Source organism: Aspergillus affinis (genome assembly GCF_023601865.1).
Source record: "Aspergillus affinis strain CMG 70 chromosome Unknown NODE_56_length_205077_cov_90_699902, whole genome shotgun sequence".
NCBI lineage: Eukaryota > Fungi > Ascomycota > Eurotiomycetes > Eurotiales > Aspergillaceae > Aspergillus > Aspergillus affinis.
Window position 1 is genome coordinate 122,056 of NW_026515837.1, and position 17,106 is coordinate 139,161.

Below are 17,106 nucleotides of genomic sequence, written 5' to 3' on the forward strand. Positions count from 1 at the left end.
AAAGAATTCAAGACCTATGCAAGAACTATAAATATTAGCACAAGAAGCATCCTCATTGAAGTACACAATTCGATAGGCATAATTGAAAGATACCATGGCCCACTGCGCCGAGCCTACCAGATTATCACTGCTGAAATCCCTGATATCGACAAAGAGATCGCCCTTCAAATGGCTTTTAAAGCTATAAACGATTCAGCGGGACCTGGAGGTTTAGTCCCTACCCTACTGGTATTTGGCGCATATCCTTGCATAGTTGATTCAGATGTATCTTCGCTATCAACTTCCCAGCGGGCTGCAGCTATCAGAAAAGCTATAACAGAAATCAAGAAGCTTAGAGCAGAGCGCCAACTGGCTAATGCATTAAATATGAGAAATGGCTTACGTACTACTGCCGTACACGATCTGCTACCAAGCTCTCCCGTCCTTGTCTGGCGAGAAGGGAACGGAGGAAAAACAGGCAGCTGGACTGATCTATTTACCCTTTTAATAACCGAAGGGGAGACCTGTACAGTCAAGTTACCCAATGGTCCAACAGCATTTCGATCAACAGTAATCAAGCCATATTACACTGAAGATCCAGAACTGCACTTGAAAGCTCCAGAACCGGACCAGATCAACCAAACTGAACCTGAAATTGACAAAGGACAATCCTCGAAAACCTCAGAACCTACCCTTAGACGCTTCGGACGAACCCGATTGCCTAATTCAGGTTATAAGTCTGCCTTGATGCCCCTGCAACCTGTACAATTACAAAAACGAGGCTCAGGCCGTCCACAAAAGCACCCTTTGCCTATAAATATCTTCTTGCAAACTGAGAGAAATCCCGGTATCCAACAATATTACGATTCAAGGCAAAAGGAAGTCAATGGTTTACTCGAACAAGGAGTATTCGAGTTCCTCAAAATTGAAGATATTTTACTAAGGGTCAGACTCTTCAGTTTACGATTTGTTAATAAGATTAAGAATAAAGGAACAGAAAGAGCATTTGAGAAATTACGACTGGTTATACAAGCCTATAATGACTAAGGAAAGGATCTAATCCTTATATAATCTCTTACAATCCAGCGAGTCAGCTAACGCCTTATTCTCTGCATTGCTACAAGTATAACAGATTCCCAGCTATATCTTCGCGATATTTCGCAAGCGTACGTACAATCAACAACTAAATTTAACCGAGAACTCTACGCGCGCCTACCGAAGGAACTTATTGATTAACTTGGGCTCACCAGCAATACTGTTATGAAGGTTATCAAACCTCTCTATGGGATCCCTGAAGTAGGGAACCATTGGTTCAGAACCTATCACTCCCACCACCTGGAATACCTCCGGATGAGCCAATCAACATTCGACCCATGCTTACTCTATACCATAGATAGCCCCAATTCAAGAGAATCCACTGGTTTCGGCATCGTTGGACTTTAGACTGATGATACTCTCATTCTCGCAGAAGCCACGTTCGCTGAATCGGAGGAGATTGAGCTACGGAAGGCTCAATTTCTGGCTAAAGACCGCGAAAAGTTAACCATTGAAAAGCCCTTGAAGTTCAATGGTAGCATGGTCAAGCTAGAACCTGATAGGATTACTCTTACCCAGGAGACCTAATGCATCAAACTGTCACTTATTGGCAAGATAACTACCCAGGCACCAGGCACCCTGAAAGATCGATATATTGCAGAACGCGCAAGAGGTACCTATATTGCCTCTGTCTGCCAGCCAGAAGCTTCATTCGATTTATCATTTGCTGCCCAAGTGATTAACCCAAGCAAGGAAGATACCGAATCTCTTAACAAGTGACTTAACTGGCAGCTAGAGAATGCCGCAAGAAGCCTTAAATATGTCAAACTGGATCTAGAATCTCTTTAACTGCTAGTCTTTACAGACGCATCATTCGCCAATAATAAGGACCTCTCTTTACAAATTGGCTATATTATCGTATTAGCCGATAAGAGAAATGACAGTAACACTACTGCCGTAAATGCTAACATTGTTCATTGGAGTTCTATCAAATGCAAGCGTGTTACCCGCAGTATTTTAGTATCAGAGCTTTATGCTATGGCCTACGGCTCAGATATTGCATTCGCAATTAAGTTAACTTTGGATCAAATACTGCAAGCTAATATTCCAATCGTACTCTGCACTGACTCGAAGTCATTATACGATTGCCTCGTACGGCTCGGATCTACGCAAGAGAAACGATTGATAATTGACATTCTGTGCCTTCGACAAGCCTATGAATGCCGCCAAATTACAGATATCAAGTGGATCGATGGAGATTCTAACCCTGCCGATGCAATGACAAAAAGCAAGCCCTGCAACGCCTTAAGACAACTTATAGATACGAACTGCATCGACTTGCAAGCTATTGGTTGGGTTGAACGCTCGAATTGAGCAATACCTGAGTATCGGAGGATGGGATAAATCCTAGATTCTGGAATTGCACGTTTATTTTCAATATCTTGACCTTCATGTTTTTACCACTTCTAAAGTAGGTCCAGTGTTGGAACGATGTTATCAACCAGACCAGAGAAGTGGAGTATCTTGACCTAATCCACATACCGCACAGTACCTTGCTTGGCCTAGACTTGGCCTACCATTCCAAATGGCATACCAAAGGATCAGGAATGCATAGGTGTAAACAAGTGGGACTATAAATAGCTAGGCAGATTGTAGTTTAGAATGACACTTCACTTTTACCCACCGAGCATATACCTATATTCAGTTGAATCGATAGGATATCTGCTTAGGGCAATGACCAAGTCAACCGACAATTACTTTGAGACTGAATGTTAGAATATGATGGATAGAGTATAATAAAGGATTGGCAACAGAAGGTGGTCAAATGAGAACCCTGTGGGGTGGGCAAAATTAAAAGGAAATCTGGTCAACGCATGAACATTCATTCCCCTTTTGCTCGACGGCCCACAACGGTGGACATACGTAATATACTCTACTGTACACAGGGGTATTTCATTGTGCGGGTTCCCTCGGAACGGTACTAACCTGGCAATTATTATTGGCTCCAATCTTCGAATATGATGAGATACCGCCTTTCCTGCTGTTAGCCATACCCAAGTGCTAGGGCTTTTTGAGCACGCAGCGCGACCAATGCGATTTTAACGGGTAATATTGCGTTTTCCTCTGTGACCCGTCCCCATTAGACTTAAATCCCTCGGTCATCTGTAGCTTCTTCTAAGTGGCAACGGTAATATTCTACCATACTTTAGTTGCTGAATCTCATCCTGCTACTAGACCCCATGACTATTCAAGACTCTATAGTTACACACTGGTTGTCAATATTCTAACCTGCAGAAATCACTTTGTTAGTAGCCGAAACCGGGACATAGGCTGTTATTTGCTGACGATTTAAGTCATATTTATCCCGTCTTGCCCGGCAATAGGTAGTGATTTGGTAGGTATTTTAGGGTTGTCTTACTATCCCGACGATATATCATTTTATTTTAACCAGCCAGCACGTACCGTGATCTTTAGAGTTTTCTTTTTGCCAGCGCGATGAATGCTGCTAGCAATAGGAAACCGCGCTGGAGAAAACCCACACACATTTTCCAGAGGCGACAAATGCCCGAAACTAATATGATGCTAACGGGAATTCCTGGGTATTGTTTAATTTCAACATCCAACATCCAACATCTATCGCATCGGCTACCCAGCTGCAGTCTCCTCCTGTGCTCGGCTATTACGACCTGGGGTAACTGCATTATGACGTGCTTAGCCAACCAGAATTGAAGCGTCTAAACCCTTCTAGTTATCAAACGAGATTCGTTTAAGCAAATAATACAGCTTTATACACGGAAGTTATTCCGTATTGAATCAGGTCTATTAGAAATCAACCTAGTATTCAACTTGTGTATAAATTATCACATTTTAGGGGTTCGTACCCGATACAGGAACAAAAGTTAAAACGAAATTAACATTGTCGAAACGAGCTATTGGCAGTGGATTGATAAAAAAGCTTTCAGTAGCTCTAGTTATCTATATAATTATTTTCTGCTATAAGGCGTTTCTTAGTATTTATCTTTGGAGCCATTGCGTGTGCAAACGTTATGTATAAAATTTCGGCTTCAGTTTTTATACTACTAAAACCCGCATACTAGGCTATCCCAGTAACACAATTTGTTGATTTTGGCTCGGCGGAATCAAAGTAATGCGAGACCGGTTAATATACATTGCGCATTTTGTTTTCTGCTGTTAGTTAACTGAGGGCTGCAGGTCGTCTTTTACAAGGATCGAAACGGCTACGGGCAAGGCTAAACGTTCGTCTTAGAAATTGCTCTCATTTGGAGATTTATCACGCGATTGGGACCGAAAACAATATTTCCAGAGGCTAACGGTTGCTTGGAGTACCTTCCTACTCCATTCGCCGATAGATATATAGCGGGTGGGAACGATTTTGGTGCACGATACTGTGCACGATATCATTTCAGCAATAGGAAGGGAGCCAAATTGAGTTTAAATAATCATTCTATATAATAATAGCTATGTTGCATTGTGTTGGGTAACAAGACAGAAGGGAAATTCTAAAGCTAACGTACACTGCTGTTCCTGCTCCATGTGCGCCCATTCCACTTTTCAAGCGAATAACGACGCTACATTCGGTGCAGCTGGCTTCCGTAGTTATCGTAAACCTTGTCTAGGACAGGCCAGTTTTGATTCAGTCGTGGATTCCTATCTATGGCAAAGAAATCCAGGCCATTAAGTACACTAATGCCCAACCTAACGGAGCACCCACTGCCTTTGTAGTACCTCACCTTAGCAGTCTGCCTTTCGGGCAACTATCAGAGACGCAAATCGATCACAGTACGAACATCGACTGCAATCCTTGAAACGAAAGCATTTTATATAACAAGCGGCTTTGATACAGGAATATATTTCTATCAGATAGAAAGGTAGAAGAGCAAATGATAAGAGAGACCCGAAAAAAAATATCGCAAGCGCATTATTTGATAGCTAAAAGATATCTAACCCATAAATGAAGAAACGAAGAGTACCATTAATTACAGCACAGCAGAGTTACCTATTTGAATAAATAGTTATATGCGGTCAAAGACTGGCAAATATACTAAACAGCAAGCTATTTCCATTAGGGTAGAATTTATGAGATCGTGAGGGACATGTCAACGCCTGGCAATGAGCCGTTTGGATAGGCAAACGCAATGGCTAACCCCATAGGGCGTCAACCCTCCCCTTGGCCGCGTATACCCATCCAAAAGCTGTTTGCCCGGCAATAATCGTCTGGATGTAAAGAAGTGTATCTCACTATATGCAAGATATCTCGATCGGCGGACCCGATGTCGAAGTGTCGGAGCTCCGATGTTCACCCAGATTCTTCTATATCTGCCCAGTGAAACCCACCATTCACTTTACGTCGACTGCGTTGATTCTGGCGCCGAACCCGACCGGACTAAAGGGTGTCGCCGAGAAAAAGAACACATACGTTCTTCAACAATATTTAAGCTGATGGGCGCTCGTACTGTATCTTCCTAGTATCCTTTTTCAAGCCGATCATAGTTCTTCTTCCTTGATCCTATCGTCGAACCTTCTCCAGTATGAGGTCTCATTGCCTTTGACTTGTTGGCAGCTTCTGCCTTGCATCTCTGTCAGCCGCCCGCGAATTCTCGGCTACCTGCGATAAAATATCATTGGATGATGCGCATTATGTGGCCACAACCTGCACGAAAATGGATGGCACCAGGAATAGAAGTAGGTTGGATTTGAGTGCTTGCTACATCAGTGATGGTGGGGTTCTGAGACTTAAAAAAAGGTTAGTTCAACTAGTAGCTTCTTATCTTGCTTAAGCTAACCGAACCTTTTAGATAACGACCTGTCAAACCTGGACGGCAAGCTAAAGTGCTAGATATAGGATTTTATTGGCTTTGGATAGATGCCATTCCATGTGTACTTAGCAACTGAGAATTGTCAGTGCTGAATATCATTTTGTCTGTCTGGTATATGCTTGAAACTTTAGAAATTAGAACAACTGTCAAAAGGAAACGGCAAGCATTAAGTTTTCAGCAAAAATGTTTCAGATCTTACATGTGCCGTAGCTCACATATAATCCTAGACCGTTCAAAACTTGTGACGAGATGAAATTCAACCAGGGAGGCGTGACTGACGATGGTACCACAAGGAAGCGGTACTAATGTTACGTCCATAATGATCTCCCAGTGGCAACTGTCTCCCTGTTTGCCTTGATGCGGTTGGCTCGCCAGGGAACACCCCCTCTCCACCGGCATATTCAGTAAACATGTCGTGCCACGTTATCTCCCGGCTTTGAATTCGATATACCGTTCAATCTAAACCCAGAACATGTACTGACTCGTTTCAGCATGACAGGCTCTATCTCTTGGGAGTGTGTCGCCTGCGACGAATGCACCTCCAAAAAATGGACCTGTTCCTTCGTACCATATAGCCTTGACACCACTCTCGAGGTCCTTGTCTCCCGGTTCTTACCGAGGAAACGTCGAATTCATATTAATGAAATCGGGAGACACCCTAACACTAGCTTTCACAGACAATGTTTCTACCAATAGATGGCAGACGCTGCTCATGAACGCTCATTGGGTAGCAGAGACACTCGAACGCAGCGTTAATATATTTATAAGCGAAAGGACCTATCTTCAACGGCAAATATTGGACTATCATGAAGAGCAAAAGCACCTTCAGGCTGAGTTGGCGAAAGAAATCCGTGATTGTGGTTACAGATATATTCAAGCAATCAAGGAGAGAAAAAGTACATTTTTTCAAGAGTGTCACCAACATGTGCCGGAAGTCCACCTTACTCGGCGTTTTCATCTTGTTTGGCAGTCGTGTTATCCAAAGCTGGTAGGCTCAGTTTGCCCCTGATATGTAAATAGTCCAGTCATTAGATATGTAACTCTGGAACCTCAGCATCAAGCATGCACCTAACCATGAATAAATGATAAACGTAATGCTGTGGATGTATCGCATATGTTGTTAACAATCCTAGAGCCATTCACCATGCCATAAGACAGATATTATCGTATCTCTAGCTATTATGACAAATTCGAAAAACTACTAAAGGGCTTGTGGTTTATGTACTGCATCTTCCAAATTTTCGAATGGTTTCTATGGATCTATTTTTACCTATTTTAGGGGGAATCTATCTTGCTTAAGTTACTTGATATCTTCGATGATGAGACTTTTTTCCGTTATACAGTATTGCCAAAAGAAAGATAACTAATGGCGCATTCCTGTAACCATTGAACGGACCTAGGTGTATTTAGATAGACTTAAACTTCCACGCTGATAAATCCAGACAAGCCAAATAAGAGATCAATCTAGAGCAAGAAAAAAGCGGTTATAAGTAGGAAGATTCGGTCTCCATTATCCCTCAAATCCAATGCGTCTAACAATCTGGAAAGAATTTGGTGGCATGTGGACAACGACATAGTGACCCAACATCATTTGTTCTTGCACATTGTAGTATAAATACTTCTTTCTCCTTCGGCTGCTCCGAACTTTGGAATTAGTGGTAGGCTCCTCTAGACCATTCTTATGAGTATCCCAAACTAGCCAAATCGACTGGCAGCTCATCAGAGATGCCCCTTTTGCTTGCCCAGGGATATTTTTATCCCATACACTATACCCTGCCGGTGTTTCCGGTCCTCCCGGTCTTGCCCATCCCTATTTGTCGTTTCCACTTAGACGTCGATGAGCAAGCCTCAGCCAGTCAATTTAAAACAAATTTTTCGTGTTCAATCGGATGTTCTATCTTGCTATATAAAGACAAGTTAAGTTACGCAGTTTCCTGTGAAACATTTCTGTTCCTAAGAGAAGTAACAATGTTCCTATGAACCATGAGATTGCCGGGCCTACTCTCAGGAAATTCTTGTGGCGAGTATCCACTCCGTAAGACCGATATAAATCTCTTATTATCATCTCCCCTTGATGAGGGTTCGAATGCCGGACGTTCAAAAGTACCTCTACTCCTCTTACTTCTCTATTTCAATCGCCTGTCTGGGGCTTTAAACAGATCGCCCACCGTTATGGCAAGTAGAATAATACTGTCAAACTACAATAAGTCTGTAAAGACTGACTATAGTTAGCCCGTGTTCTTGACTGTCCAATGGAGATCCTAATGATCATAGCCGAATTCCTAGGGGGACGTGAGATCTCAGCCTTTGCTCAGACGCATAGAATTCTTTATCCCGAAGTCCGCCTGGCGCTGATTAGATACAACATCAAGCACCAAAACAGCTGTGCGCTCCACTGGGCGGCTCAAACCAACAACAGCGCCTTTACAAAAACCCTACTTTTCTACCGAGCGGATGTGAATGCACTTGTTAACGGCCTCTCTCCTTTGATGACAGTTATAAAATATGACGCTAAGCTGGTTATCAATCGCCTGTTACAAAAAGGAAAAAAAACACAAATTAAGGGTCAACATGAAAAATGCAAAGGGTCATAGCGCTCTGTGGTATGCTGTGGACACAAGGTCAGCAACCGTCGTTAATCAGCTACTTCAAAACCCTCAAGTTCAAGTCGATGTTGTGAACAAAGAAGGCGAAACTGCACTGTTACTGGTTATCTTTCTTGGTCAGAGGACACCAGTGACTTGCTGTTGTCAGCAGGTGCCAATCCCTTTCACAAGGACAAAATCGGAATGTTAGCATGGAGGCAAGCCTGCATCCGAGGTGATGATATCATATATTTGCTCTTAGATCACATAAAATCAAGGGCCCCAGGAGTTGGGCTGAAGGGTAAAGTCCTCATTGGGGACAAAGAGACCATGGATGATGATTCAAATGCCAGGCAGTTCTCCACTTCAGGAGTAGCCCTCACCAGTGGAGGGAAGATGAATACAGTCGATCAACAACAGCGAATGCTGCCTCCCACCACTGCAAGATATGATGATCAACCTAGAGTGTTTCTTCTGGTTCGTGCACTTGATGTTTGCAGTTTAGCCTCGTCCTTCAGCTATTCTAGAGTTAACCCATTTGAGGTGGGTCGATGCTCCAGCAGTTTCCCGCACCGGGTCCGTGTCCAACCACCTGTGATATGGTTCAATATCGATGTCCATAAGCCTGAGCTCATCGGTCATTTTTGGCTGAACGATCGTCCTTACCTGGTCACGGATAGTCCGCCGAGCACACACTGTAGACGAGCGATTCGTTAGCATGGCTTGAACGGAGGCAACCAACATTCCCCGGATTTGATGATTATACCGCCTACCAACATACTGCCTCGACGCATACAAAGGTATTCTCTTATAGTTTTTCCCACATCAACAGACCCCCTATTTAATCGAACCCTCGAACCGGGGCTGCGAGAGGACACATCCTTGCGATTTTGCCGGTAATAAAGGAAGAATTGAAGGATCTGTCATAGTCAACATATGTATAGCAGTCCGCTCCGCTGTTGTGTTACCTTGAATTCTTGACGGTCGAGGTCAAGCAAATGCTGCATGTTCACCCAACGACGATTGTCTGGACACTGTTAGCACAATTCCCTATGTTCTGAGGGATGCAACGCGCTGGCGTTATTGCGAAAAGTAAGTACCTAAGTCCTCCATTTGCCAGACAACGATGAGCTTCCGTACCATGGCACGGTGTTGTTCACTCGCTAGAACAAGCTCCTGAATGAGTGAAAATACGCGCGCGATGCCGATATCCTCTACGACAAGTAACACAATCCCGAAGCGGGTGAGATCGGGTGGTCTCCCGTACGGGCCCAAAACGAGCGCATTCTGTCGAACGTTGTGGAGACTTTTAGCCTGATAAAGGGCAGCATTGAGTGTCGAAGACTGCGGGCGGGCGAGCACGTGCAGGGTACGTCGACTCGTGGCATCAATCAAGGCACTCGTCTCGCCCAAGGCTTCCCCTTGACTGACAGTGCACGCTGCGGCGTCGTGGTCTTCCAATGGCTCGGCATGCCTCTGTCCTTTCCTTTTGTGGGCGCCGTATACCGATGTGTCACTTTGAACCAAAGTCTCTGCTTCACTCAACGTACTAGGTAGTGTGTTAGCTACCAACAAGGATTTAATTGAGTATGCGCCCAAAATTTATTCGCTAGCTTCAAGCCCCACAGATCAACCGGAACCTCCCATCATGACGATCCTTCTAGCAGTTCAATTATAATCCTGGGTGGGTCTATTGCAAAGTTGCTGATGGCCCCAAACAAAGACAGAATAAAGAAGGAAAATACGCGAGAGAACGACAGAGACAACACCCCCTTTCCACACGTCTCTACGATTGTTCTTTCGCGTGTTCCTCACATATCTTCGCCACACCAGAAGGGTCCACAGACTTCTTCTCCTTCGAAATGACTAGCAATCCCCGAACCATCCTCATAACCGGTTGCTCAGCTCATGGTATCGGAGCAGCTCTGGCCCTTAACCTCGCCCGACGGGGTCATTTTATCTTCGCCACAGCCCGGTCTCCTGCAAAAGTCCCAGACATCCTGACCTCCCTAGAGAACGTGAAGGTGCTGCCTCTGGACGTTAGAGACCCCTCCACGATCGCGGACGCCGTGCGCGCGATCACTGACCACGGCCGTGGTCTCGATATTGTGGTCAACAACGCCGGGACAGGATATACCGCACCTCTACTGGACACGGACTTTGACCTCGCCATGGACGTGTACGAGGCAAATGTATGGGGGCCGCTGCGCCTGATCCAAGCCTGCGGTGACCTACTCATCGCTTCCAAGGGCCGGATCATTAATATGAGCAGTGCGGGGGCTGCGGTTAATACCCCGTGGCTTGGTGCGTTTTGATTTCCTCCTGGCTCTTTGTGTTTGGGTCGACCAGAGGACCTAGTAGATGGGTTTAAAATCCGCCTAACAACAAACACCCCTTTAGGCGTCTACTCCTCCTCCAAAGCCGCCATCACACAATTATCCGAGACTCTTCGCCTTGAACTCGCCCCCTGGGGAGTCCGCGTGGTCTGCATCATGGCCGGCACCGTCACCAGCGCGTTTCACGCCAACGAGCCCGAGGTGATCTTGCCCCCGACTTCGCGGTACGCAGCCATTCGACAAACCATCTCCGACCGGGCGATAGGACGAGACGACCTCAGGAGATGTTCCGCTGACGAGTTCGCGGCCTCGATTGTCGACGAGGTGCTGGGCACCGCTGGCGGAGTGGTCTGGAAGGGACCGTACAGTGCTATCGTCAGGTTTCTTTCTCGGTGGTGTCCTGCGGTGGTTTTGGTTCGTTTTCCCTCCTATTTTCTCTCGTCTAGATTCAATGTGTCTTGTAGGACTAACTGTATCTGTAGGATCGGATGATGAGCAATGGACAGGGGTTGGATGAGCTGGCGAAGCAAGGAGGCAAGTAGAAAAAAGAGAGATCACAAGTTCATAGCGGAGATATGAGAAAGAGAGCAAAACGCGGTGTGGATTCTGTAAAAAGTAACTGCTCAGCCCACGGAGAGATTTTTAAGTTTCGTTGGACGAGCTCTATGTATAGGTTAACCTAGGGAAGCCCGGCAGGGATTGTCCTTAGAATATTAAATTACTTCAGCAGCCTGTCCCTGACACTGGATATTCCTACAACATATATAGCACCATAATTTCTTAACAGAGAGAAAGAAAACCACAGCAGCAACAGAGGCTCCAGCCTCATAGCCCATTAGTATACTAAATGTAGGAATAGTGAGAATAGCTAAAGTCAACTAAGAAAGATATTCATTGCCTGGCAGCGCTAGGTAGTCGTGTTTAGCGTCTTTTTTCTGCCGCAAATGACACGCCCACCTCACCTACCACTACGCACCTGTAAATCAGCATGAAATATAAGTCTTTTAGCTATCTATGAGCAATTTATATCTTTCTCACCCAAAGGAGGTCGTGGTGTATGGAAATCAGCCCAGTATAGCCTTATATCAGGTCTGCATAAAGGAACTTTGCAGGCCTTACAGCAATATACTGTGTAAAATTGCTTTGGAACAGTATAATCTTAAGCCTTCGCTCTTTGCATCTGTATAGCACAGAAATGGCACTATTTGCGAGGGTGAATCCTTTTAACCTCATAATTACTATTATGCGATGGTTGGACTAAGCTATGTCTTCGTTTTCTTTTCAGTGATTCCTCTGATGCTTGTATGAATAGCTCTCTATAAAGAGCTTTCCGAAATTCAAGATGAGTAATCTCCTTTATATCTCGCTGTCTGTAAGCCGTCTTTGTAATATAATAAGCATTAATAATAGCTACATCAAGCGTCCAAAAGAATATAGGCCACCAGGAGCGTAAACATCTTTGGTAAGTTTCATAACTTGCACGCAGTTGATTTGCTCGATCCACGCCTCTCATATGATAATTATAATCATCAATTAGCAGGGGTATTGGAAGTTCCTTGGTAAGCTGGTCACTAAAAGGCTCACGAGTAACTTTTGCACTGGTTAAGGTCTTTGAGGGGCGTTTACGCAAGCGAGTAACCCAATCAGTTAGCTTATGTACAGTGTATACAGTTGATAAAGCTGTAACAATGCTATTATCTTGCTATACAATGTATAGTACAGAATCAATGTCAGATTTATCAGTTGCGGGAGCTGCATATAGGGTATTCCATGGTTAAATATTCTTTGAATCTTTTAGCATATGAAGAGCTTCTAGAAATAGCTTTTTAGATGCATTTAGTCAGGTAATACTACAAGCACCAATCCCAAGCTGCCGAAGATGACGGAATAGAGGAATAGTAGAGTAGCAGTTGTCCATATAGATCGTATAGTTATTGTGTTGTGATAGCAGGCCTTCTTGCTCCAGTTAAACAACTATAGATCCAGTTAGAGTTAAAATTCCAGCCTCATGTTTTTTAACCTCAACAAGAGACTTATGGCGACTCGCCCATATCCAATATAGAATATAGCTTTGATCAGTAATAGCAAAGAGATTATGTCCTTACTTGATTGGCTTATTTGGCATCTTGAAGGTATGCTGAGAACGCCCAAAGCCACGAATCATTGTCTCATCAATAGAGACTGTATTTGAAGGTTTCCAGTACTGTAAACAGGCTTCGCGAAGTCTGGATGCAAAAGGCTCTAGCTTATACTACCACATCTGATTGAGTGTAAGATTAAGCCTTATAGCTTCTTGGATAGTAGCCTCTGGATCAGGATCCGCAACATGAAAGAATCGTTTAATTTGCTGGAATCGTTTTAACCTCATGAATCTGCGAGGTATATGAATTGACTCCTTATCAGTCCGCCAATAATCTTCATCGCTAGGAGAAATATGAACCCCCATATAGATTAGAGTTGCAAGAAATGTCTTGATCTCCGAAGCTGTAGTGTCATGCCATTCTCGTCCAGACTGGCCCACATTCTTAGCCTTCGCATATTTGTTGGTGTTGGATGATAATGATGTAATCAGTTCTTCAGATAAAAATAAAGAGTATAGGCTGTATGGGCATTCAATATTCACTCCATCTGGCAATTTGATCGTAGGAGGGAAAGCTTCAGCCATTTCAAGAGGCTCAAACAGAAAATTTTGGTACTGGGTTATTGTGACATCCTGAAGCCAGGGAACTTCCCGGTGCAGAGGGACGTTCGGGAGGAACGTTCTGGTTAGTTAGTATAGGATCTAGGGACCCTCCGGTAGGCATCCAGGAACCTTCCTGGATGCTTTGCAGGTATTCCTGCCTGAGGCGAAGCCTCGGGCAGTATATAGAGGCTCTAGATCCTCCCTTCTAAGATAGCCTTTCTTTCCCATGGTAAAATTCCTTGACTACGAGTCATAAACAAACTTGTCTTTTACTAAGCTCCTTTGTAGACCGTCACAGGTATCTCGCGAAGTATTTGCGTTAGATTTTGCTTTGCTTCTTCCTTCTTTGAAACAGGAGGAGTCGGAGAAGCACTAGATAGTGTGACAACCTCAGGAATGAAGAAATTATCTTATTGTAGGCTAGTTACGAAACACTAAGTTGAGGAAAGAAGAAGAAGAAAACAGCGATTTACTGCATGAAGCAGTAAACAAACCCACTATGTGGGACAAACGAACCAAACAGTGCAAACTATGCAAACACTCTGGTATAGGGCGGTTGCTCCGGACGTCACAGATAGAACAATAGAGGAGCTATACAATAGGGGTTCTTTAACCTCTTTCAGAGGCAGACCTTAGGAATCCATGATGTATGAAGACGCGATTACCACGCGTAAGACGCGTTCTAGTTCATAGAATAAACATGCGTGCAAATATGAGGATTTGAGACTATTCCTAATTCGTATGGATGCGGTAAAGATAACTGACCAATAGAGCTACATAATTCAAAATTACCGCTAATCACGACTAGCGCTGCCAGGCAAAGGGATAGAAAGAGGAGGTCTTGGCGTTGCATACACAGAGGGATGCAAAAGCTTGGCGGATTGCAGCCACCTGAAATACCAAAACTGGTTGTGAGACTGTTTTGTTTTGTAAAGCCAATTTTTGACAAAATTTTCATCCATTGCCCGGGTGGTCTAGTGGTATGATTCTCGCTTAGGGTGTCCCTTTTAGGGCCTATTAACCCAAGCATATCTGCGAGAGGTCCCGCGTTCGATCCGCGGCTCGGGCCAGTGTTTCTTTTTGCTAATCATTTTTGATATCTTTCACCAACAAACACCCCTTTGTCCCAGAGGGTAAATCTTGCAAGGGAGCTCCCATTTCATGCACTAAATGCACCGGCTGTTCTTCCAGCTATACATCCAGTACATTGACTGTCTGTCCTACGCTACATGTGACGACCTATATTTAGAGCGATGCGCAGCCAAGTCTGTTTGTTGACTTGGTATTCTGGTCTTTTAGCATGGCGCAGTGGTTAAATGTCCCGCGGCCTAGAAGGAGGCTCCCGTAGGCAGATCTGCTTTATATCTTCCAGCCCTTCTTCACGTTCACTACATTAGTTTGTTAAACTAAAGACTCGAGTATTCACCTCGTCTTTAGTATTTATAACAGGCTCTTTGATCATCTTGAAATAACTATGCGTCAGCTTCGTCAAAAGAAGGTAGCCTAGAAACAGCTAATGCTTTTCTCCCTAATGGCTGCGAAAGATAAACTATCCAAATACTACGGTATGACTGATCTTGTCGAAGGTGATCTCTATGCAATTGGAACCATCTTAGATCCGTCAAATAAGATGGAGTTCTTTTCAACAAGTGATTGGGCCCCAGAACACAATATCGGAAAGCTATTCCCGATTTAAGATGTACGAACACGCTGGAATCCAAAATTTCTGATGCTCCGCCGGGAAAAGCGACTACGATCCTATCTTGATACCTACTGCATGGCAGATCACCACACTGACCTTTAACTGAGTGGAGATGAGTGGCAGCAGATCGATTATTTAATCTGCATTACGCAGCCATTCTATCAATACACTACCGCTCTCTCAAAAACCAAAAATGTTAAAATTCATATGGTTTTTAGTATCTATAATCGTTTATTTGAGCATCTTGAGAGCCGCCAGCGTCAGTTACGCCGCAAGAAGATCTTGTGAAAACGTCAGATGCTTCAGGCACTTGACATGGCAAGAGATAAACTCAAGGACTACTACTCAGCAACCGATACTCCAGGGCTTATCAACATATATACCAATGGAACCATCTTGGCGCCGCAGTATAGGCTTGAGTTCTTTCAAACCCCTGAATGGCAAGATGAGGACTTTGCAGGTAAATATAAAGCAGCACTAGAGCAGCAGATTCTTGCCTACGAAGTTCATCTCTATGATACTTGCTCACAATCCCAAAAGCCCTCTCACCCAAAGCCTGTTCAAGAGATTGAACTACTGCTGGATAGTGATAGAGCCCGGCCTGCAGTACAACTCTCAGAGCTCAATCAGTATCTGAAGGGAGGTAAGTATTCTCTTAAAATGCAGGTTAAATAAATACCTCTCTAACCATTCATTGAATAGGTACTACAATCACTTCCCCGCTTGATTTCTGGAGAGATCATGAGCAGCAATTCCCAGTACTTGCAGCGATGGCTCGAGATATGCTTTCTATTCCAGTTACTGGTGCAGGTGTAGAGCGCTTATTCAATTCTGCCCGTGATATCTGTCATTATCGCCGTGGCTCTCTCCATGCAACAACTATCCAGGATCTTATGCTGCTGATGTGTGCTAATCCGTTTGATATCGAGGAGGAGCAACTCGCTTTTATACGAGATTATAAAACGGAATACGTGATGGATATTCAACAGGAGGATACCATAAAGCATGTACCACAGGAGATTGTAGAGATTAGTGAGGGAGAGGAGGAGGAGGAGGAGGAGGAAGACGAAATTTCTTCACAGCATCATACAAAGCGAAGAAGAAATAACTATGAGGCTGATGAGATGTCAGATGAGGCAGGAGGAGGCTCTACAGAAGAAGAGCCTCCATTACTCAAGCGATCTAATACTCGGCGTGCTTCAGGGAGAGCCCGCATACCTTCGATACGGCTACAGGGATATACTCCTTGTTATAATCTATACTTCTATTCAAATTTCTGTTCTTACTGTATGTTTCAATATAAAAACAGTTATTTCATCAAGGAATCACTTCATCGTCGATACCACAGCGTTACAGCCAAGATCTATGCTCTTTCTACCAATCACACTTTTCCTGCCTGGGGGTACTATGAAAGGTATAAAAAAGATTGGCCCGAGCCGCGGATCGAACGCGGGACCTCTCGCAGATATGCTTGGGTTAATAGGCCCTAAAAGGGACACCCTAAGCGAGAATCATACCACTAGACCACCCGGGCAATGGATAAAAATAAATGTCAAATTTTGTCAATATAACAGAAGTCTATCTGCCCGTCAAAGAGAAGGTAAAAAGATACTCCGTATTCTACGGTGACGGTGAATTACTGGATAAGGTAAAGCGTGTCTATTTGGGGAAAGCGCGTCAATGCCGCTTGGTATCGCGGTGCGTGGCCTATAAAGATGCCTTTTCGTCGCTTTCTCTAGAGCGGCCAACTCTCGCCGCGATCTCTCACCCGACGGTCTTCCCAACTCGAAGCCCCTTGAAGCGTTTTTACTATTGGATCAGTCCTCGCATGTTCTACACTTCGCCACCCCCTTTAACACAAAAGAGTTGCTAGGTTCAAAGGAGTGTCGTAATCAAGTTGGTATTCGCTGTAGATGATTGTAACAAGGCCTAAGGTTGCGTTGGCACC

The 17,106-nt window shown here is 44.3% G+C and overlaps 2 protein-coding genes across 2 annotated transcripts; one reads left to right on the plus strand and one right to left on the minus strand.

The window, feature by feature from the left end:
* Positions 1–8,938: 8,938 nt before the first annotated feature.
* KD926_008514 (uncharacterized protein) lies at positions 8,939–10,087 on the minus strand (the record flags this gene model as incomplete). The annotated part of the gene is made up of 5 exons (XM_053101247.1): positions 8,939–9,029; positions 9,104–9,132; positions 9,406–9,464; positions 9,538–10,002; positions 10,078–10,087. The coding sequence occupies 5 exons, from the start codon at positions 10,085–10,087 to the stop codon at positions 8,939–8,941; spliced, it is 654 nt and encodes a 217-aa protein (XP_052955172.1).
* A 212-nt stretch (positions 10,088–10,299) lies between these two features.
* KD926_008515 (SDR family oxidoreductase) lies at positions 10,300–11,315 on the plus strand (the record flags this gene model as incomplete). Its single annotated transcript, XM_053101248.1, has 3 exons — positions 10,300–10,741; positions 10,838–11,187; positions 11,256–11,315. 3 exons carry the CDS (start codon positions 10,300–10,302, stop codon positions 11,313–11,315), a joined length of 852 nt encoding a protein of 283 aa, XP_052955173.1.
* Positions 11,316–17,106: the final 5,791 nt, after the last annotated feature.